The sequence below is a fragment of the Hesperophylax consimilis genome, chromosome 19 (assembly GCF_061612785.1).
Source record: "Hesperophylax consimilis isolate HC1 chromosome 19, BYU_Hcon_1.0, whole genome shotgun sequence".
Classification (NCBI taxonomy): Eukaryota; Metazoa; Arthropoda; class Insecta; order Trichoptera; family Limnephilidae; genus Hesperophylax; species Hesperophylax consimilis.
Window position 1 is genome coordinate 16071225 of NC_142854.1, and position 23493 is coordinate 16094717.

Below are 23493 nucleotides of genomic sequence, written 5' to 3' on the forward strand. Positions count from 1 at the left end.
AGGAGAAATAATGAGAACTTGGAAAGCCATTCCAGAAATCTTTAGCGATTTTAAAAAATTAGCGAGAGCAATATTATCAATTTTCTCTTCTACATATGCTGGTGAGTCATTATTTTCAGAAATGAATTTCATAAAATGTGATTCAAGAACCAGAATGACTGATGAATCCAGTTGGTCGTGTGTGTTACTAAAAGTGACGAAATATGATCCAGATATTAAGAATTTGTCATCGAATGTACAACAGCAAAAATCTCCTTGATAAATAACTAATATGTACATTTATTGATGATGACTTTATTTTTATGAAACTATTGTAATTTTTAAGCTTATGAATAAAATTTAATTTTTTTTTTATATTTTATCTATTTGGCTATTTTTTTTACAGCTTGGGCACGCCACACAATCTAGAAATAATATTAGAGGATTTTTGGCACGCGGGCCCAAAAAGGTTCGCCACACCTGAGTTAGGCCATGGCATCTCTAAAATATATATTTATTGTTAAATCAGTTAGACTGGCATCTCCAATTTATATATTGTTAAATCAGTTACCATGGCACCTCCAGTATATATTGTTTAAATAATTGTACCACAGATTAATAAACAAAATAAGGCTTAGGAGTTAATCCATCAATAATAAATATGAAACAGAACAAGACACAGAACAATAAAAAGATAACAGTCACAACTAGTCTTACCTGTTCCGGTAAGACAAGAGATCTTGGGTTCGATTCCAAGTTGGAACCTTTATTTTATTTATTTTTTCTTTGTCTTGTTCTGTTTCATGTTTAGTATAGATTTTTAGTTTTATCTTCTTATTCAATGATTTTTTTTAATTCTTGACCCCCTTTAAGCCTTTCACCGCCCCTTATTTACCCTTGAGGCCACCACCGCCCCCTGGATCTCACCGCCTGTGTTGCCTATATCGCCTATGTTGGGAATCACTGATCTATGTGAACACTGCAGTAAACATGTATGCATACAGAAAAAAAATGTATTATGTACCCATAAACAGCATAATCTTATTCTGCAGCGTTGCCAGTTGTGGGCGGGTCCCCACTGTCAGGATTCTCTTCTTCTTCTTCGAAGCGTAACCGTGAACGGCAACGCTGGTGGAGCCGTCACCTCCCAGGATATTGCCATCCGATATACCCGAGGAGCAGAGGTATTCATTCAGCGTTGGCAGGATCTGATCAACACAAAAATCAGTTCCATGACAAAACATCGAAGGAAAGTGGTGAGAAAAACTTATCTAATCTAACCTAACCTAACATAACCTAAAATAAAATAACATAACATAACCTAACATAACTTAACCTAACCTAATATTTTATCATGTATCAATGAATACATAGTATCCATTGATTGTATGCGTGTAATTATAGCAATATGTCTACAAGTGGGATTGAGTATGTTGTGTGCCTTTGAGTGTGTGTTTGCCGATGAGTATGTTGACTGTATTATATCTATGTGCCGATGTATTTATGCCTTTGTATTGTAGTCACTTGAAATGTTATTCTTATCTACTTTCTATATTGTGGCTTCTAACTACAGGGTGGCGCAGATGGATCGGGTGGTTTTGAAGTGGACTGTACATCTGGAGTGGGGGAGCCAGGTGTTCGGCGGTCTTCGTGCTGTGGTGGGGGGACGGAAAGTTTCAGTTGCAGACTGGCAGTCAGTCGCGATGGCTGCGTGGTCCGTTGAGCATCGTGTCTGTTTGATTTCCCGTAATGGAGATCTCCATTGGCCCCCTGGCTCACCGGACCTCACGGTATGTGACTTCTTCTTATGGGGCTATTTAAAAGCAAGGGTGTACATGAACAAACCCCAGACCATTCAGGAGTTGAAGGCAGCAATTCACAACGAAATCACATTAATTCCTGGTGATGTGCTTGAGCGGGCAATGCGGAACGTTAAGGACCGACTCCAAGAATGCGTCGCTCGAGAAGGAGGGCATTTGATGGATGTAATTTTTAAAAACTAACTTTACTAATTTTTTGTTAATAAACTTCCATTGTAACTACACGTTTTGCACTTTATTTCAATCCAATACCTTTAAAATTGACAGTTTGACAAGTATTTTAAAACCACCCAATCCATCTGCGCCACCCAGTATATGTATGCTTTAGTACTATAACTAGCTGACATGCACCCAAAGTTGCTGGAGGTTGTCCTAAGCAGATAGACATATACCACTACTATCTTTTCTGTTGTCCTTTTTAAGATATACAATTCCGTAGTACATCATTTTGCTGTATCTCATAAGGTTTAGCCAGCGTTAGCATTGTAAGCAATGTAAAAAAAAAATTTAACGACTTGATTACAAAACATCGACTTTTCTCTACTTTTTATAACTGTAATATGCATGTATTATATATATAAACCTTTCGGAATAAATTCTCTAAACAATAGTGAAAACCCTATCAAAATCCGTTGCGTAGTTTAGAAGAACTAATTGCACAAACAGACAGACACAGAGAGTGACTTTATTTTATACTATTTAGAGATTCATTTTGTGAACATGACTTGCTAACAAAGTTTTTTTGTAAAACGGCGTTGCGAAAATGAAAATATTTGAGTAGTATAAAGATAAATATTTCTTTGAAAACACCTTTTGATTGTTTTTTCATTTAGAGTATGTATTTAAGTTTATTTAGAAATAATAAAACCAATTATTTAAAACCAAAGTTAGTTATTCTGGGAAAACGTGTTATGATATAAACATGAAATCTATATTAATAATAAGATACAGGGTTTTCCAATAAGAGGTGTTATTTCGAATAGCCCGCTATTTCGGTAGATGTTACTTTTGAAGCGTACATTTTTTGACATTTGACAAGTGGAAACTACGCCATTAATAAAAATGGAACGATACACGCTTCAACAACGCATTGAAATTATTAAAATTCACTTGAGTGAATCAAATGCAAATCATCTTGAGTGATGAGGCCCATTTCTACCTCGATGGCTTCATCAACAAGCAAAATTGTCACATCTAGGGCTCGGAAAACCCAAGATTTATTGTTGAAAAGCCTCTCTATCCTCAACGTTTGACTGTTTGGTGCGGTTTATGGTCCGGCGGAGTGATTGGACCTTACTTTTTCGAAAATGAGGCTGGAGCAACAGTTATGGTGAATGGATTGCGCTATCGAGAGATGATTAATGATTTTTTATGGCCGGAGTTGGATGGTATTGATCTGGACAATGTTTACTTTCAACAAAACGGCTCTACGTGCCACACAAGCAATGAAACCATTGATCTTTTACGATTGAATATCAAAATAACACCGTTTTCCTGTATATTATCTAGTAGAAAATTGTGGTTTTTGACAACTCTGAAAAATAAAAGTCAATAACAAAAGTAAGGTATGTAATCGTAATAGGCGAATCAAGAGTGGACTGTAAAATATTTATTGTGAAGATTGGGATTGGAAGGAATCCGACTTACCCCATTGATGTTCTTCAAAGATGATGATGGTATGATTTCATTCACAGGAGATATGATTTCATGCACAAGCTTCCATAACATGCAGGTTGGATACGAAACACACTGAGGGAACCGAATATGTTCACTGCACAGGCCTTCTACCCTGAGTTGATATTAATAACAGCACTGATCACAAATAGGTGTTCATCAAACAGGCTCCGTCAATAAACTGCTTTGAGAGTCACTTTTATTGTTGTAAAGTGTCACACAAACACGTGGGTACAGTCAGATAATGATAGGTACTTGTAGGTAAATAGGATGGGAAATGCAAGGACAATGTTAAGGAAAGATTAATAGTTGTGTCAAAAGGTATTTTTCGCACAGCTTCACATATTTTCTAATGATTTTCTGCTCTGGCTCTCCACGGGTTAAGGGCTCAATTATAATATCCTGTGATAATTAGCAGGTCTGCACTGGCACTTCATACTTTAGATTTTGTAGAGTTGTAGCGCCCTTCGTGGCAGCAGGACGCGTCCTAACGCTTCCTCCAACCGCTTTGTGTTTTTTTAGTATTTTCAAGGGAAATGAGGCAACATCCCTTTGAAATTATTTTTAAAATCAATCCATCAACATTTGAACTTAAATAAAAATAAACTTAATAATTATTAGAACTTTATAATATGTGATTTGAGTGCAGTGTTTTAAAGTGAATATTCTGAAATTTGCTCAAAAATATCGGACTTTCGAAACGAACGGCGACCGGTAAATGCACTCCAGATGTTTTCAACAAAATTCTCGGAAGCTGGGCAAGCTTGGACCCTGCAAGTTTTTTTACTAAGCCCAGGGTTTATTACCCCAACCGTTGCTTTTTATTGCGGACAGAATGCACCACTTCAACAATTACCAGGAACAGGATTACATGGAGATAAATGATGGACTTGCCAAACGTCACAGCGGTGCTGCCAGGGTCTCTTATCTATGTGAGGTGTCAGCGCTTTATTAGCAGCAGATACATACCTGGACGCTGTTGTTGGACACGGTGGACTCTCTTACTGCAGCAGCTGGTCCAGTTCCTTCACCACTTAGGATTCTTGCTGCAGAGTCTCCATCTTCTATCTTCGTAGAACGTCACAGCGGTGCTGCCAAGGTCTGGTATCTGTGAGAGGATAGTGTGTCAGCGCTTTATTAGCAGCAGACACATACCTGGACGGATGACGAACCTCGTGCTGGCACTGTTGGTGGACGCGGTGGACTCTTTCGCTGCAGCAGCTGGACCAGTTTCTTCACCACCTGGGATTCTTGCTGCAGAGTCTCCATCTTCTATTTTCGTGTCACCTGTTCCTTTACTACATTTTACTTAACTTAACTTCACTCTATTTTTGTAATATTTATATTTTCTGTAATACCTGCATCAACTGTAAAGCGCCCCTGAGGTGATATCTCACAAAAGCGGCGCTATACAAATTATCCAATAATAATAATAATAATAATAATAATTTAGTTGGGCATCTTGTACAGGGCTAGGAGATTCTTCAAAAGTGACCAGCTGCTGACCCTGTACAAGTCTCAAGTCCGCCCAACTATTGAATTTGGGAGCCACCTTTGGGCTGGTGCCCCAAAATACTTAATAAAGCTGCTTGAATCTGTGCAAAGGAGAGCGATCCGTCTGATTGACAATCCGTTGTTAACAGACCGATTGCCTTCTCTAATGCATAGACGCAATGTTGGCATGCTGTGTCTGTTCTACAGGTATTTCAATGGAGCCTGCTCCAAGGAGCTAGCAGCATTGATTCCTGATGCACCGGTGCACGTGCGCGAAACTCGACGGACACGAACTGAACACCCGTTCACGGTTGACGTTGGCTTCATGAGAACGGGCCGTTTTTACGACTCGTTTTTGTGTAAGTCGGCTCGTATGTGGAACGAGCTACCGGCATCTGTTTTTCCTCCCTCCTATAATCCGAGCCTCTTCAAGGCCCGCATTAACAAATCCCTTCCTACAGCCCCTACCTTATTCCGCCTCACAACGCCGCCCAACCGGGTGGTGACATAGTTCCCCTGTCTGTACACTGCACAGACAGGGACGCTCTTGTGAGGTGTCACATAAAAAAAATAAAAATATGACATATTATTATAATATTTCTTACCTTCATACATAAGGGCCGGAAATCAGCTCTGGGGACTACAAGATCCCATTCCATCAATATATCCAAAGCCCTAGAGACCAAATCTAGGTTCGTCTTGCCTTCTCTCAGCACGACCTAGAAAAACAAGAATCCATATAACAGAAGAATGTATACGAGTGAATGAAATACTCAGGTCGCTTTTCTCTATGAGCGTATGTGTAGAGAACTCACAAGCATAGCAACAACGAAGGATACAACACTGTGGTAGATACTCTCAGTATCACCCTGGTGAAAGAAAGTTGGTATATACAAGGTTTCCGGGGGTAAAGTGCACAAACTTCCGGAGGCGACTCCACATGATAATTAGTACAAGTAGAAAAGGTAAATAACTTTTTTCTAAATTCCAATGTTCAGGTAAAAAATACTCTTGTAAATAAATCTTGTACATTTTCCATATATTTTTTTGTCAATAAATATGTAGTATTCAATTTCTGTGCTTTTATTATCATAGTTTGAAACCTTCTGAAGAGAATGTTGAAAAAATTATTGTAAAAAAAACGGCAAGTGTTTTTCTTTTTTATATAAATTATCTATGAAATGAACTTTTTACAAAATATTTATGGCACTAAAAGGGTTAAAAATATTTATAATAAAGTGGTAATAAAAATAAAAGTTATTTTATTGTAATTATTATATGAAAAAACCAATCAAAAACGTGAGACATGACAAAAACGCAATGTACAAACTTTGGAAAAAATGCCCGTATGATACCTGGAAGGCGTCAGTAGCTATGTGGAGGAGGTCCCGGTTCAGTAGCTGCGGGGGACAGTGCAGGATGACGAGAGCAGAGCGCAGCTGGTGCAGGCCGCTGCAGTTGGTGATGGAAATGCTCTGAAAAATCAAATTTTTATCATGTCAAAAAAAATTTTTATCATGTCAAAAAAAAATTTTATCATGCCAAAAAAAATTTTTATCATGTCAAAAATGCAAAATACTAATTACGCTATTGACAAGAAAATCATGGATAAATTCAACAAAATTATGGATCTTGGAGTTATGTTTGACATCTAATTAACCGTTTGAGTGCCAAAAAAATTCATACAGTTGCTCGTAAAATGCCACCAAAAAAACATTATTTTTTATGAAACTATATACTTTTTTAAAACCCCATAAATTCTTTGAATTTTCAAGGATTTCGATGATTTTTTCGGTGTTTTATTAAAGAATATTGGTTTAGAATCACGCGGAGGAGGATCCCGAAGTCCAGGCGTTTCGAAAAAATTAGAATTTTACGTACAGACGTACGCGCGAATCAGAACACGACTGACGCAATCGACGGAAATCGACGATCGGCAATCTTCGTTAAAACACGAATCGACGAAAATCGACGATTGGAACTCAAACGGTTAAATGTTGTAAATCACTTGCAACAAATAACTAATAAAGGCATGAAGACACTGGGATTTATAAAATAACACCAAAAATACCAAATATGTAATGCTAAAAGCGTCAAATAACGACAAATAATGTCAAATAGCATAAAAAATGTCAAAACATATAAAATCAACTTAACCCTTAGGATACGACCAACTACAATAGCAGTTCAGAGAAATTATGACTACTTTCAGCTGCACTGCAATGTGCAGTGTATAGAGCTAGGTTTTACAAGTTTTTAACGCATTTCAATATTGTCCATGAAAATTCCTAGGTAAAACGTAGATGTCTGTCAATTATTTCAAATATAATTTTCAATATTATATTTGGCTTTGAGATATTTACAAAATATTAACTGTCTTCTAAGGGTTAATATTGTCAAGTATGGTCAAATATCGTTTAAACCCAGGTCAAATAATGTCAAAAACATCAAATAACATTAAATAACGTCCAAAAATGACAAAATAACATCAAAAACGTAAAAATTGTTGAATCACCTTCATCAGATCCTTAATTTTATCCTTGTTTTCACTGATAAATCTAAAATCATCAGACAATTTAACCGCCTTGAGTGTGGCGTGCGCAATTCTCAAGTAACCTGTCATGTTTGGCCGTTTCTTTATCTCCTTCGACATGGTCGTCAGGATGCGAGACAGCCACAAACTGGGGCACGGCATGTCCGGCAGGGAAAGAAGGGTGGCAGTCAGGTCACACACGTTGGTCAGCATTCGGTAGCTCATCGGGTTAACTGGGATTTCCACGGTTTCGGATTCTGCACTGGATGTGTCTTCCGTTTGAAAATATGCCTGAAAGATGAAATATTGGATATGAGTGATATTGGGTTGAACGTTAACTTCCGTGGCTCTATGCGACTAACTTTCTCCTGGGAAAGATCAGAACGAACCATCTCTAAAAGGATCTGTACATTTTTACATATTTCTTCAAATCAATTCGTAGATGGTTTGATAACTCGACTATCACGGAGAGCATCATTTCTATGTTCCCGATGGTTGTCTCCGTCACCGACAGCGTAGACTGTTCTATCTCCCAGTCTGCAGGACTAACTCCCCAATGATTATGACGGTGGGGGGGGCAGTTATGTTTTGAATAAAATCGTTTCGGATATTGACTTATTTATAAAAAATTTCTATTTGACATAATATTTTAAAATCTAAAATTTCCCGACGTCATCAAAACATACCGTCGAGGCGTCCAACGTCGGCAGAATATTAAAGACAGTCTCCATGTAGCAGCTATACACGTCCCTCGAAGTCAGTATTCCCTTCCACAGCTGCAGGAAGGTTTCAAAGGTCCATTTGGCCGTGTCGGATTCGGCACCGTTTGGCGTTTCAGGGCTGGAGTCGAGGGACAGAGATATGGCGTGACCGCACGACTCACGGATGAAGAAGGCAAGAAAGGTCTGAAAAATGAATATAATAATTAAATAAATACAATTTTTCACACAGGAGGCCCTGATCATCTTTGGGGGATGCTGGGTTTAGGAAAGGAAGGAGTTAAACTGCGTCTTGAAAGACACCTTGTAAGAAGGAGGAAACACAGAGGCTGGCAAACCAATCGACATCTGAGCTGTTGCACTACAAGAATGAGTTATAGAAGCATGTGCAAATGTTAGGTGCATGTTTGGCGTGTTTTCCGACTGCACCGGTGCCGAAGGGACGCTAGTTCCGCAGCATCTTCCATTGAAAAACCGGTAGAAAAAGGACGGCATTCCCACCTGGCGTCTGAGGGTTTTTTTGAGGGGGCTCCAGATCGGAGGTGGCTCTCAAATTTAACAATGGGCACACTTGCTTTTATCAATGTTTATAAGAAAACGGGAGCCCTTTATAACAATTTCTTAATTAATTTATACACTTGAGAGATTTCTGGATGTTCTGTCCTGGATTCAGCCGCGCTTGCTCGAAAAATCATACGTCCGAATATTAATACTAAAACATATAAATTGCTTAATGTGGTTTGAAGGCAACAAATCGACCTATATTTTATTTTTTAAATCGTAAAATTTACGAATGCATGAATTGTGCATGTTAGTTTTTAAAATTACCACTAATTAACCCTGATATAATATTGAATATAACTATATCTGTAAGATGTCTATGGTTTACCGGGAACTAGTCTGTGGTCATAGACATGCAATTTTTAACAAATAAACAGAAAACAATTTAAAATGGTGTCTACAAGAAGACTTCACAGAACAAAACATTATCTAGAATATTCAAAAATCACCTGCTCAAATTTGGGCAGCTATCGCTAGAGTGGTTAGAAGAAGAATTGAATTATTACCCACCTCCTTATTGATGACAGGTAATGACTTGTTGACAGCGTTGATGACCAGGTAGTGGCGGTGCGTCATGCACGGGAAGTCAGTGACCAGGATCTTCAAGAGTCGCAGCAGGCTCTCCTCCATTATGACACCGATCACGGCAAGAGCTTCCACGTGGTTGCAAAGCTTTAAAAGTAACGCTAATTGAACCAGATACCATAGATAAATAATAGAAACATAGGAATTGGGCCATGAATCATCATTGAAAGTAGGCGTACATCGTTCACCCATACTGCTGCAAATCGTATCCATGCACAGTGGCGCCCCCGCCTTTGCTTCTTTGCATACCAAACGCATTACTTACATTGCACAGTGGCTTGATAGTCCGTGCATTTTGGTTGTAGCTCGTCGACAATCAACAAGCTTCGATGCCGTATCGCCCTTAGACATGTTTCCAGATCAACGCCATTAACTATATCAGAGAAATTTTAACAACAACTAGATGAAATCTTTTCATGACCATGTTTAAGTCATTTAAAAAGTCTAAATTGGGATAATTGACCAGCCGACAAGCTCTCGTCCAAGTTTCTTAAAGATCCTACTGACTTTCTCTTGGGATATTATGCCTGTTGAGTGTTGTGTTGTCTGATTTAATATTTCATTTCATGTTTTCTAATTTATCATTTTAAATTAACTTCATTTTTTCTAATCTCGATGTATAGAATCCATTACATTAAATTCGCGTCTGTGTGTAACCTTTCCTTTCATCTTTTCTATATATTGTCTGTTTATACTACGTTTTGTCTATGGGTTTTTATGTCAAAACAACGGGATTGGGTTAAAATGTGCAAACCATTGTGATATTCTTGTATCACCTTTAACAAAATTCACTTTCTTTCAAGATCTATAGGCCTTTGAGATATCATTCGACACCTTTAAGCCTCTGAGCTAACAACTAGAATCATTGCAAATTCATGTGAATTAAAATGCAATAAATCAATCTGTTAAAACATGAGTGTTTTAATAACAACCTTCTCGCATCATCCGTCTCTCAAGAAGACATACGCAGGGAGCGTCCAATGCCATGTTGCGCTTCATCCTTTTATAGCCAACGTTTCGGAGTTAGTTACAGTGTCCATCTTCCCTAGGATAAACTGAATTGAATCAAACACAAGGACGAGTTGTTTCACAGAAATTCAAATGGCCATCCAGCGCCAATTTGTTGTTTTGACAGTTGAAAGGTCCCCGTTTAATGCTGATTCTAAGTCCATATCAGCTTTTGAACAAATTGTGATCAGCAGAAGAGGACAACCATCATGTTGTTAAAATTGTCAGCTTATTACAATTTAATAGAAAACTGAAATGCATAAAAAAAAAACAAAATGGCCATTTGATGAAAATGTTACATTTTATTTCTGTGAAACAACTTGGCCTTACAATCAGTGATTAACAGTCCATAACAATATTATAAAACAAAAATGTGAACAATTATCAATGGTGTCAAATACAGAGGTTCAAATAACTAAGCAGTAATGGTAAAAGTGGTTACCTCCTCCATCCGGGCAGTGATCTCCTCAGGCCCCCCGTGACCCCTGTCCTGGTGCGCCAGCAGTGCCCTCTGCGCCAGACTTTGCCCCACACTATGGAAGTCCTCCTCGCTCAACAGCGGTCGGCACTTCGAGGCCACCAGCGCAAACCCCTTGAGGGCCGTGCCCGCCTCGTGCGAATTGATCTTGTTTGAACCAGACGGGGGTAAGATGCGCTTGAAGTAGGTCATAAGATACTGAAAAAAAATGCATGAACTTGTATTGAAACTGCAATTAAACTATAATGAAACTGTCAGGAAATTGTAATGAAACTACAATTCAACTGCAAAGAAATTGAATTGAAATCGCAATGAAACCGTAATCAAACTATGTTGAAACTGTAATGAAATTGGAATAAAATTATAATGACACTGTCATGAAATTGTAATATATTGTATCACCTAATGACATAATGCACTTTTGTTTTTGAGACCTTCTATTTATAAAGGAGTGTCTGTGGCGGGCCAGCGGCCAGGCCTTGTTGTCTATACAAATCTACAGTTTTATTCCGAGACTGATGAAATTTTGCACACTTTACCTTCAAAACAATACGACTTTACTGTCTACATGAAATTTCGAAAAATTACCTGCACACCCTTTTCCCACCCCTTAAAGCAGAATTTTGATATTTCTTAATAAAATTTTACACATTGGACTTTCAAAATAACGGAAAAATTACTCTCTACATCAGATTTTAAAAAAACTCTGTATAAAGCCCTTGGCAATGCCAGATAATATAAAATAAAGAAAAAAATAGTTTATATTAAAAAAAAATAATAAGTAAAAATAATTAAAATGTAACCTCGAGAATTTTGGTTGTCCTCTCCCCCGGACCCATTTTGACCAGTTCAGCCCCGACATGCCGGTAGAATGAGGCCAGGGCTCGGCAGCCCGCCACACGGTCGTCTGCGTTCTCCTGCTGCACGAACCGCAAAAGCAGCGAGTGCCACTGTAGCAGGTCCGAGCATAGACGAGGGGCAAACACGGCGCCGTGCTCACCCAGAAGGTTGAGCGCCTCTGGAATCACACACGTTGAATTACTTCTTAGTGAGGACCTCCGGGTTAGCCACAGACATATGAATATATAGACTAGAAATTAAAGGTGAGGGGTAAAATCAACTGTTGAAGAACGAAGGGGGTAAAGCTGACTGTGATTCGTCAATAAATCAATCTGACAGTATATAGGCATCTCGCATTATAATATCACCATTTAGTTCTTAAAAGTAAAATCTGCTTTTGAATGAATAGACATTTTTACATGGGAGCGCAAATTACTCGCCACGTTATGAACAAATTTGAGAAGTCCAAATTCGGCAAAAAAAAATTTCTTCTATTTTCAGAGTCGAATATTTTGTTTACGTATTTAGTTAAGACACTTTTATAAGTGTTCATAATTTACTTTCCAGTAACAACGATGCGCACACTTGAGAATCGCTACATTCGACCAATGTTGGCTCGATGTGATAGTATATGTTTCTACAACTGATTCATATTATACGACGTGAATAAGCTTAAAATGATGCTTACATATGGAATGTAATACGACAATTGGGTTTATTCTCTTTTTCACATCTATTTTCACAAGTTTTCATATCACAAGCCACTATTTTGCCGTGTTATTTCATAAAATGCCTCGACCATAGCTCGACGCTAGTTCGAACAAGAATGATGACGTCACATTCTCAAGATTCACGGGAAGCCATACACGAGCCCAGCCGGCTCCAATGGAACCGGTATGGGGAGTGGGGAATAATACGCTTTTAATCACTTAGGGCAGGTCTACTAATATTCATATGTCTATGGGGTTAGCCAATTTTACAATAGATAAAAAAAATAGCAAGTAAATCAAATATTATATGTGGTTGATAATACACAATGTCCGGAAACTAGTGGAACATGCTGAAAAAATGAGGAATCTACATCACATAATAAACAGCTACACTATCAATTCGAAGCGACCGATTTTATGATAAATTTAACATGGACGGTAAGGGAACATGGGGGAGTCGTCACCTCTAGCGAACCCCCTCCTGTGAAGGTCCTTTGGATCGGAGAAGTTCTTCAGGCCGGTGTAGACCACCTCCAGCATGGCGGGCTGCAGGTCGCATACCTTCATGTAGGCACTGATGCCGCTGAAGCAAGCCTCCACCATTGGGAAGGATATCTGGAAATATAACCATTCGCTTAACACACACATCGATCTTACTATATTTGATATACAGTGAAACCTCTATCGGTTATTCCTTACATTAGGGTCCAATTGAAATAAACTATGTATGCGGGAATGTAGAAAAAAAGCTACATTATACTTCTCGGTGCTTTTCTGTTGCGTAAACCCATACTGATTTGAATTTAGTTGCCGTTTTGTGGTAAACTTCCATGTGGCTCTCTTGATTAGGCGTTTCTCTAAGACCTTGCCCAATACCAGAAGGAACCTAATGGGTCGGTAGGAAGAGACACTTTCGTAGTCTTCTTTTCCTGGCTTCGGGATTCTCTTGATTCTGGCAATCTTCCAGAGGATTGGAAAGCAGCCAATTCGGAAACACGCATTGTAAATTGCCATAAAGATGTCAGGGAGAGTATCGAACGCTTGTATACAAATGTCTGAAGTGAAGTGATACCTTCCGGGGGATTTCTTTATATCTATGGAAGTAAGTATATTTTTTAGTTCTAGCTTTGTAAACGGGGGGTCAATATCGCAAAGATTTTCTGCGTCCTGGTTACTCCGAATACGAATTTGTTCCGGTGTTACACTGGCTTGACCAGAGTCATTGGGGAAAAAGTGTTCTAAAAATGTGGACACCGTCTCTTGGGCTGAGGTAGTAGACAGATTGTTGTTGAATATCAGCGTTTCTGGGGGGGTCTTCTGTGATGACTTCAGAACTGTAAGCACTGTTGACCAGACAGTTTCTTTTCCTTGGCTGCTGCAAAAGTCTTTCCAGTTTTGTACTTTTGCTGTTGTAATTTCTTTCTTGTAACGTTCTCTCAGTTCAAGGTATGCTGGTAGTGTTATCGCGTTTCTTCTTGCTGGACCTGAATTCATCAGCTTCCTCTTTGCTGCGAGTACTTCTTTCTTCAGCTTTTCCAAATCTTCATTCCACCATGGGCAAATTTTTTGTTTCGATTTTTTCATAGGAGGAATCGAGGCTCTGCACCCATCAGATATGACATCCATGAGGACGGACACCTGCCTATTGAAGATGCTAGGTTGAATATTTGACTCAATCACCTGGGGAGTTAAATTCTTGCTTTCTGGGTTGGCTTTCAGCGTCTCTCCGAATTTGGTCAAGTTTGCTTTGCTTGTTCTGTATAAGAATGTAGATTCTGGAAATTCATCTGTGTTTGATTTTGTCGAATGATACTTTGAATGGTATACCGTTATGGTCAGATAGGGAGGCAATTCTTTTGTCAACTTTCCAGCTTTCTATAGATCTAATTAAACTGCCGGAACATGGAGTGATGTCTATCACGCAGCTAAAAGTATATTTTGTCTTACAGTTTCAAAGGTTGGCGTTGTTCCTTTGTTGTCAGCGTGCAATTGTTTCTGAGCAATGAAGCTCAATTTGTCACCTCTGCTATCGGTCTTTTTGCTACCCCACCAAATGCTTTTGGCATTTACGTCCGCTCCAATGACTAATTTCTGTTTATTTGCATCTAGAAGCTGGTTTGATTTCCCTAGGCTGACTTCGATGTCTTCATTTGGGGGGCATTATATTGAACCAATAACTAGAGGTGTCCCTTGAAATTGTGCTTCTAGAAATATGTTGCAACTGTTGCTGTACTTATGTAGGAGAACACAGGAGGCAGCTACTGATTTATTAAAGACAATTATTGCCGCCTTGACTGGGCTGTCCACATCGTATAAAATCCCATAACACAGAAAAATCATGGGGTCGTCGGTAGACCTACTTGGTTAGAGACGATTTCGTAAAATTTTTGATGGGAATTTGTGATAATTCTAACGATAATATCTACGCTTTTTATGTTTCTGTTATTGTGCAATTTTTTTATGCATGGCCATTGCGTAATCTCGAAGGTAACTACATATTATAACTAACTTCTCACAATTATATTAAATGAACTGGAGAAATTACTTATGCATTATCTTCAATAAAAGAATACTGTACGGCTATATGCTGAACATACGCGTAACATAGCATACTTTCATGCAGACCATTTCATTCATGTTAGAGAAAAAGAAAACTCTCATCTAGTTTACCCTAATCTAGTTTACCCTAACCTAACCTAACCTAACCTAACCTAACCTAACCTAACCTAACCTAACCTAACCTAACCTAACCTAACCTAACCTAACCTAACCTAACCTAACCTAACCTAACCTAACCTAACCTAACCTAACCTAACCTAACCTAACCTAACCTAACCTAACCTAACCTAACCTAACCTAACGTAACGTAACGTAACGTAACGTAACGTAACGTAACGTAACGTAACGTAACGTAACGTAACGTAACGTAACGTAACGTAACGTAACGTAACGTAACGTAACGTAACGTAACGTAACGTAACGTAACGTAACGTAACGTAACGTAACGTAACGTAACCTAACCTAACCTAACCTAACCTAACCTAACTTAAACTAAAGTAAACTAAAGTAAACTAAAGTAAAGTAAAGTAAAGTAAAGTAAAGTAAAGTAAACTACACTAAACTAAACTAAACTACACTAAACTAACCTAACCTAACCTAACCGTATAACCGCGTATGTCGAAATTTTACAGCATTTTACCGCCTGTCAGATTCATGATTTACGAAATAGGATGACGTACAACCGCGTATGTCGACATTTTACAGCGTTTTACCGCCTGTCAGATTCAGATTTACGAAAAAATGTCGTATAGCCGCGTATGTCGACATTTTACAGCGTTTTACCGCCTGTCAGATTCAGATTTACGAAAAAGGATGTCGTATAACCGCGTACGTCGAAATTTTACAGCGTGTTACCGCCTCTCAGATTCAGATTTACGAAATTATCTTATTCACTAATAAACAAATATATGCGCGTGAACCAAAATAAATTTAAAACAAAATTTATATGAAAACATTTTTATGGCAAAAACTTTAAATTTACATGTTTTTTGGAATTATCAGGCTTCTACTGTATTTGTAATATTATTGAATTGGTTCAGTTGAGTGAATTTATGAAATTACCTTGGCCTTTCCTTCTTGAATTGGCAGTAGTAATGATTTGATGAGAAACTCCGAATGGGGCTCCATCTCTTCAGGATATTGGCGGCACATAAGTCCTGTAATGATAGTAAACGTACTTACTCTATTGTTATTTATTGCCACACCCGGACGTATACTTAGGAGTTACATAGGTATATTATATTACAAACTAACATTAATTAACAAGCATGCTGAGAAAATAAATTAAAATATAAAAAAAATATAAAAAAAATATAAAAACAACAGGAAAATCTCTTTTTTGGGGAGAATCAATCAAAAAAAAAATTGCAGAAAAACTAAAATCAATATATACCGGTGCGTGGTCGGCCCCGCGTATGTACTCCTCACACCGCACCGGTGCGGGGATGGCAGCGAACCTGTTAAGCAAATAAAGGCAAAATGCTACCCACCAACAATTTTTATCCATATCTTTGTAGTCCTGTTGCCTATGCTTAATCATATTATTACATGTATCGACAAACATCATATGAATAAAAATAACAAAAAAAAACTGTATGACACATTTACATTGACCAATAAAAAAACTATTATTATAAATTTTAGTTAAACTATTTCCGATCACCATAGCTGTTTAAGGGTTAACTTCTGTTCAACAACCCTATACTCGTGTAATGAAAGGGTACAAAATAAGTTGCTAATTCTACAAAATAGAGCAATAACCAACGACGAAATAGATTTTCAAAAGTAACTAAATTGGCTAACAGTCAAACAGATGCTGACCTAGAATGCAATGATATTTATACATAAAATAATAAACAAGAACTTGTTGTCTCTCTCACCCTCAAAGTTAAAATATAAACTAAACAGTGTTAGACAGAGAAAACACGAAGCTTAACATTCAAATATGGAAGTTAATCACAGAATAATTTAAATGTACACCTCTGGAACCAAAGGTTCCAACTGCAATTTGAGAAAAAATTGTGAAACTTTGCGAATTTTTTATTAATTATTTTTCTATGAAACGACAAAAAACTGAGGTGGCAGTAATGTTTATAATACATCTGTCTAGTATAATATGTATTGTATTTTGCTATCAGTAATTTTAGTTAAGTGTTTAGATGAGAAAACGTAAGATAAGACATTTAAAAAATTTTGATTTCATAATTTAAATATTCAAAATTTATACGTGTAATAATTCTAATAATAAGAATTGAAAGGGTATTTCATCACCTATCAAAAACAGTTTTCATTTTTCGGATACGTTCAGAAATATCCCATTTATTGGATTTTATTGCATAGCGGAAATACACACACGATTCTTCGACTTTCAGACAGCATCTTTAAGAAATATAACGGTTTAAAGAAATATATGGCAGAGGCCTAAGGGGTAAACTTATTGTGAGATAGATACAGGGTTTTCCAATAAGAGGTGTTATTTTGATATTCAACGAAACTTTTCCCGTAAAAGATCAATGGTTTCGTTGCTTGTGTGGCACGTAGCGCCGTCTTGTTGAAATTAAACGTTGTCCAGATCAATACCATCCAATTCCGGCCATAAAAAATCATTAATCATCTCTTGATAGCGCAATCCATTCACCGTAACTGTTGCTCCAGCCTCATTTTCGAAAAAGTAAGGTCCAAGATTCCGCTGGACCATAAACCGCACCAAACAGTCACACATTGAGGATAGAGAGGCTTTTCAACAATAACTCTTGAGTTTTCCGAGCCCCAGATGCGACAATTTTGCTAGTCGACGAAGCCACCAAGGTGGAAATGCGCCTCATCACTCAAGATGATTTTTCGATGGAATTCTAATAATTAATAATAGTGAATTTTAATAATTTCAATGCGTTGTTGAAGCGTGTATCGTTCCATTTTTATTAATGGCGTAGTTTCTACTTGTCAAATGTCAAAAAATGACAGCTACAAAAGTAACATCTACCGAAATAGCGGGCTATTCAAAATAACACCTCTTATTGGAAAACCCTGTAAAAGCGCATAAGCCACCTGCTCATTAAATAATAATAAATTTATAAATCTCACCGATCATATGGTACCAGCGCGTCATCACCGTGGGCTTCTCCGTCTTCCTCTTGACGTGAGTGAGGAGCACCTCGAGCACGGGGGCCAGCTGCTCGGGCCACTCGCCCCCGAGCACGGAGTCCAGCGCCAGGAGACTTTTCTCCTTCACGCTGGCGGGGGCTGCACTTCGCATCACCTTCAGACATGCCTACATAACAACGTGTAAGGCACTGATCATCGATATACAATAATAATAGATTACTTATTCCAATCTAAAAATAACACAACCCAAGATTAATTTCATAATACAACTCTCCGTCGAATTCTGATGCCTCCTTCAAAAGTCTAGAAATGCAAGTTCGCTACAATATAAATAGAGCACAAATTTATCGCTCAATCCCATGTTGTAATTTGTTTATTTTATCGGCCAATAGCAAGCCTGAAAGGCAACACGTTACAAGATACAGATGAACTTAATAACCCAACTTGATATAAACTTGTTGTTCAAGCTTCTGAAAAAGTACACTAAACAAGATGGTTCATTTTGTTGCTAAAGTGTAGTCATAATTTGTTGCATAATGTAGTTGTTTTGATAGAAAGAAATTTAAGATATTTATCAATTGTACGAGTCGGTATGAAGTTTGGGAATTGGTAGTGAGACAATGTAAGATATGGATGTTGTTGTTGCAGTGTTTATTAAGAGTCAGGATAATACATTTATCGAGTCAGTTGCCGTGACGAGGAGATGATGTAGGACAGATGTTGAATACTCCGGTTGCTGCGATGATGTGGTGGTCAAGCGCGGGTCAGTGAGTCGACGCCGGGCGCTGGTGACCGGGACTCGATGACTGTCAGGCACTGGCGATCTGTGGAATCAATACTCCAGTGCTGACGGAAGGCCGAAGGTGCGGCGGACCTTGTAGGCGGTTGAGCGGGAACGATGTAGATCAGTGAGGATGCTGCGTGTCCTCGTGGTGGTCATGGTAGCGTGGAAGAAGCGCTGGTCAGAGACACTGGAACCAGGGCGCTTGTAATCCGAGTAGCGCTGGCCATGGACGTGGCCGAGGCGCTATGATGGTGTCCCGATGGAGTCAATGATTGTACGGGCGAAGCCGGGTAAATTGTCCTTTGCGCTAGTAAGATTAGCGCGGGTTAACACTCGTTGATCCTGGTAGACTGACGGCGGAATGATGACTGACTACTGACTACTGACTTGAGGTGAAGAAGGATCGAAGCGTGACGTAGGGGGAACCGGCCATGGTGGCCGATTCCTCCATTACGCCGAGTCGGAGATCTCGAGTAGGATGATGTCACGTCGCACTTGTTGACTGGAGTGATGTGGAATGAATGACTGACTGATGTACTTAGGTCCTCCACCGCTTATATAGCTGCCGATTTCTTTGTTCTCGTCTACCACGGGTTGGAGTAGCGTCTGGACTTCGAACCCGCAGAACTGCTGACTCGGTTTATTGTCTGGGCGTTTGCATCACCCTATATGCAAGTCAGCAGTCTACGTATGATGGTACCGATATTATTATTGAAGTCTCGAAAGAATAATTGCTGTCTCGGCTGTTTTAACACATGCCGTCTGGTTATGATTTTGATGACTCTAGGAGCGGTGACATAACCGCTACAGAAGTATTTTTTTTTTTAAATTCACATAGCTGATTAAATTGTTAATGATAAAGTCCATTTAATCGTTAACAGTTCTTTTGGTTACAAGTAACATCATACATAGCTAAATGAACGGAACGAATTAGAAAGCGCCACTCAAAGAATATGTCCACGGGTGACACGGCTAAATTATTATGAACGCCCCTCGTTTCTCTTTCATCCTCACAACACCAGTTGCGAGCTTAAAGCAGCCCACTGACGGGCGAGCATGTGCGCAGCAAGCATGATGTCACAGGCGAGCGACGAGAATTTTTTTACCGACGTTATTTTTATCAATTTTGTTCAGACATGCTTGCCTGTCAGAAAAGTCTACCCAAAACAGAAAAAATCACGTCTATGTGAGTTCGTTATGTTAATAATTCAACACCTCTGTTTTAGATGACAGAGAAATACATACCGAGACGATATCTTGTACATATTCATCAAGCTTAGTGGAATAGTTGTCAAGCAATGTGGTGAACAGGGTGAAGATTCCACAGACTGCTCTTTCGAACTCTTTCCGAGTGAATGTGCCCTCAACGAAGTAGGGCAGGCCGTTGTAATCTGCATTCGTAGGGGACACTCTAGAAAACAGATGCAGGATGGCCGAATCTGCAAATAACACAATGTTTTGGTAAGGTTACCGAATTCCGCTGCCCAATAGGTTAGGTTGGGTTATTATAGGTTAGGTTGGGTTTTTATAGGTTAGGTTAGGACGGGTTATTTTAGATTAGGTTAATTTAAATGATTTCAACTTAACACATTGTAGTCGGGCGCTTCAAACAATAGACTCTAGCCTATAGCGGGTGTTTTTCGCGATTAGCGCATAAATATATCGCTTGCCTAAAATTGACACAATTTCTAAACCAAATAATATTTTCAATTGAAATTTTCAAAGAAATCATATATGACATTTGATCATCAAAAATGAATTATAATTGCTTTGATTACATCATAATTTCACCACATTTCAAAGCTGAATATAAAAACCTGAAATTAGTTCAGTAAATAGCATTCAATATTCAATATTTGAAAATTCCAAGTAAAAGATAACATGTTTATTCATATCATATAGTTATATAATAAATAATAATATATATTTGCCATGCCCGCAATTTTACAATCGCTGGATGTGTGAAATCTGATCGCGTAAATTGAACAGTGTCGCCTAAGGTCGAAGGCGCACACTCAATAACTCATATGTTTAATTGCTTCTTGTCAAAAAAGAGTCTTTTGCGGTTGTCTCGCCTAATTGAAGAGCCCATTCCACTTATGAATCATAGTATTTCACGCTGATAACAAACCCGTATAATGCTGTTTCCCGCCAAAAACCGACAGTCGACAAAAACGGCATTTGCCGTGTCCCACAGTTGACAGACGGTCCGCGAAAAACGGCAAATGCCGTGTCCCGACGACAATGTGTTAATTACTGCTGAAAACAACTATTTTAGTCGGGAGAGATGGAATAACATGCACAAAAAGGTTCTGAGTTTGGGTTATTGGTAATTATATGATAATTAGACGGATAGAATACGTTAGGTTAGGATAGCCCTTAGAAGACAGCTAATATTTTGTAAATATCTCAAAGCTAAATATAATATTGAAAATTATATTCGAAATAATTGACGGGCATCTCCGTTTTACTTAGGAATTTTCATGGACAATATTGAAATGCGTTAAAAACTTATAAAACCTAGGTCTATACAGTGCACATTGCATGGCACCTGAAGGTAGTAATAATTTCACTGAACTGCTATTGTAGTTGGTCGTATCCTAAGGGTTAAATAAAATAATAACAATACCTAAATAATCTATGCTTTTTAGGTAGGCACTATTTTGCCGGATTTTCCCAGTAGTAATTAAATTGAAAATAATTTATGGGTATTTCCTAACCTTCAAACTTCAAACAAAAGAGAAAAATGGAATTTTAATGCATCTTTAACGATCTCCCCCGACATAAAAGGTTGATTCTTATTGTAATTAATTTGAAACCAAGTGTTATTACAGCGGAATTCGGCCAAATTAACGAATATTTTACTATAATTATCTGTAAAATTCCTTTTGAAATCATTATAAAATTAGAATATTTATCAAAGTTTTGTAACAGTATTAAAGGAATTTTTGTTGTGAGACTAGGAAAAATGAGTGCCCTGAAATAGTTGTAATTCATAGTCTGATAAATTGTAGCATCAAAGAAAATATTTACCTATTTCAGATTCAGTCAGATTTCCTTCACCAAAATAAGCCGATATATTCGAAATAATCCGTACAGCCTCATCTCCATCACATTTTTGCCGAGATTCCCTCAAGCGCTTTATCCATATCTGAATATCTGACATTTTTAATATTAAATACAATAATGAAATAATAAATCGCGACAGCAATTTTCCAGTGACATGTTGTGTTATTGACACTCCATGATTATCACCATGTTAACACTGTTGGTGGCTTAGTTTGAGAGTTAACAAACCGATATAATTCAATCTAAGATAAGACGATTGTGCAATGTGTAATATTATTAGATTAAAAAAACACTTTGGGACAGAACCGACAGCACTTTCAGACTTTCGGTATAGTAAGTTTGCCGCTCTTCTCAGCAGCTGACAGTTCAGTGATGCCATTCCCAAAAATTTTACCAGAAATTCCCCAGATTAGGGATATTGGGTATTGCTTGGTTCACCACAAATAATATTATCTCCAGCAGTGTGAAAACAAGTTTTTTTGTTAGGATGATGGTCTTAAGATGATTTGTAGCATTTTACCAGAGCGATACTGAGAGTATATACCAATCTGAAACGTCCCTCAAATTTAAATGTTAAAACAATTATTTTTACATGAAATATATTATATATATTGAATTACAGTCGAACTTGGTTATAACGATCACGACAATAGCGATGTCACGGCTATAAAGAGTAATTACAAAACGATATTTTAGTTCAGCCTTATTTTCATACAATTGTTGACTGTTATAACGAGGTCAATATACTGATACACCAAGCAAATGATTTTGTCAACACAATTTCTGAAAACATGAATTTTCAAGAATTTCCTATCCCGTTAAGGACGGATTCATATTTTGATGGCACTACCTGTATAAGATTGTCGGCTATGTGAACCATTGCAATCCATCGGGCACAATAGAAGTATTTTAGTTTTAGCACGCCTGTGTAAGATTGTCGGCTATGTGAACCATTGCACGCCTGGTTTCGAAGCTTTAATATCTGGATTTGAAGCGGAGGATAAGCTAAGATATCCATTCAATCGTTATATGAAGCATAAAGCAATCCGTAAAATATTGGCAACTGTATATTTTTTACCCATCAATTATCAGATATTTAAAAAAAAGTTACTGATTTAGGATAAAATTTTTGCCAAAATTTGTTTTACGAAAACAACGTAAAATATTTAAATAAATACTTTCCAAGCTTGATGCCTGTTACAGACCACGCTTGGCCTATTTCTGCACACATTCTCATCCCAAGCCATGACAGTACAGCGCAAGTGTGTCAGTACCTACCATTATTTTAAAAATTAGAAAAACAGTATTTTTCTCCCCATATCTGGGGAAATTTTTCTAACAATACATCATTGTTCAGCCGCAAGCGGCGCAAACCGTTTTCAAATACCGACTACTTGTTCCCACGGACGTATATATAGCTTTGATAAGGGGGGGGTCCGCAAATTAAAAAAATATATATAAGGTCATGTTTTCGTGGAAAAAATAGTCAGTCGTAATCAATCAGCCTTTATTTTTAAATATTATATATATAAATCATTCAGTCTCTGATATTTGAACTAAAAATAAACATAACAT

The 23493-nt window shown here is 37.9% G+C and overlaps 1 protein-coding gene across 1 annotated transcript in view; it reads right to left on the reverse strand.

The window, feature by feature from the left end:
* LOC149414896 (DNA-dependent protein kinase catalytic subunit-like) overlaps window positions 1-22268 on the reverse strand; it is a 124894-nt gene extending 102626 nt beyond the window's left edge. The window contains exons 1-13 of the mRNA XM_089643484.1: window positions 21883-22268; window positions 20095-20288; window positions 18045-18231; window positions 16023-16117; window positions 12866-13016; window positions 11655-11869; window positions 10816-11049; window positions 9291-9452; window positions 8187-8405; window positions 7483-7791; window positions 6323-6442; window positions 5573-5686; window positions 1004-1187 (exon numbers count right to left, since the gene is read on the reverse strand). Coding sequence (XP_089499610.1) covers window positions 1004-1187; window positions 5573-5686; window positions 6323-6442; window positions 7483-7791; window positions 8187-8405; window positions 9291-9452; window positions 10816-11049; window positions 11655-11869; window positions 12866-13016; window positions 16023-16117; window positions 18045-18231; window positions 20095-20288; window positions 21883-22015 — 2317 coding nt within the window. The 5' untranslated portion in view covers window positions 22016-22268. The remainder of the gene's footprint in view (window positions 1-1003; window positions 1188-5572; window positions 5687-6322; window positions 6443-7482; window positions 7792-8186; window positions 8406-9290; window positions 9453-10815; window positions 11050-11654; window positions 11870-12865; window positions 13017-16022; window positions 16118-18044; window positions 18232-20094; window positions 20289-21882) is intronic.
* Between the last annotated feature and the right edge of the window lie 1225 nt (window positions 22269-23493).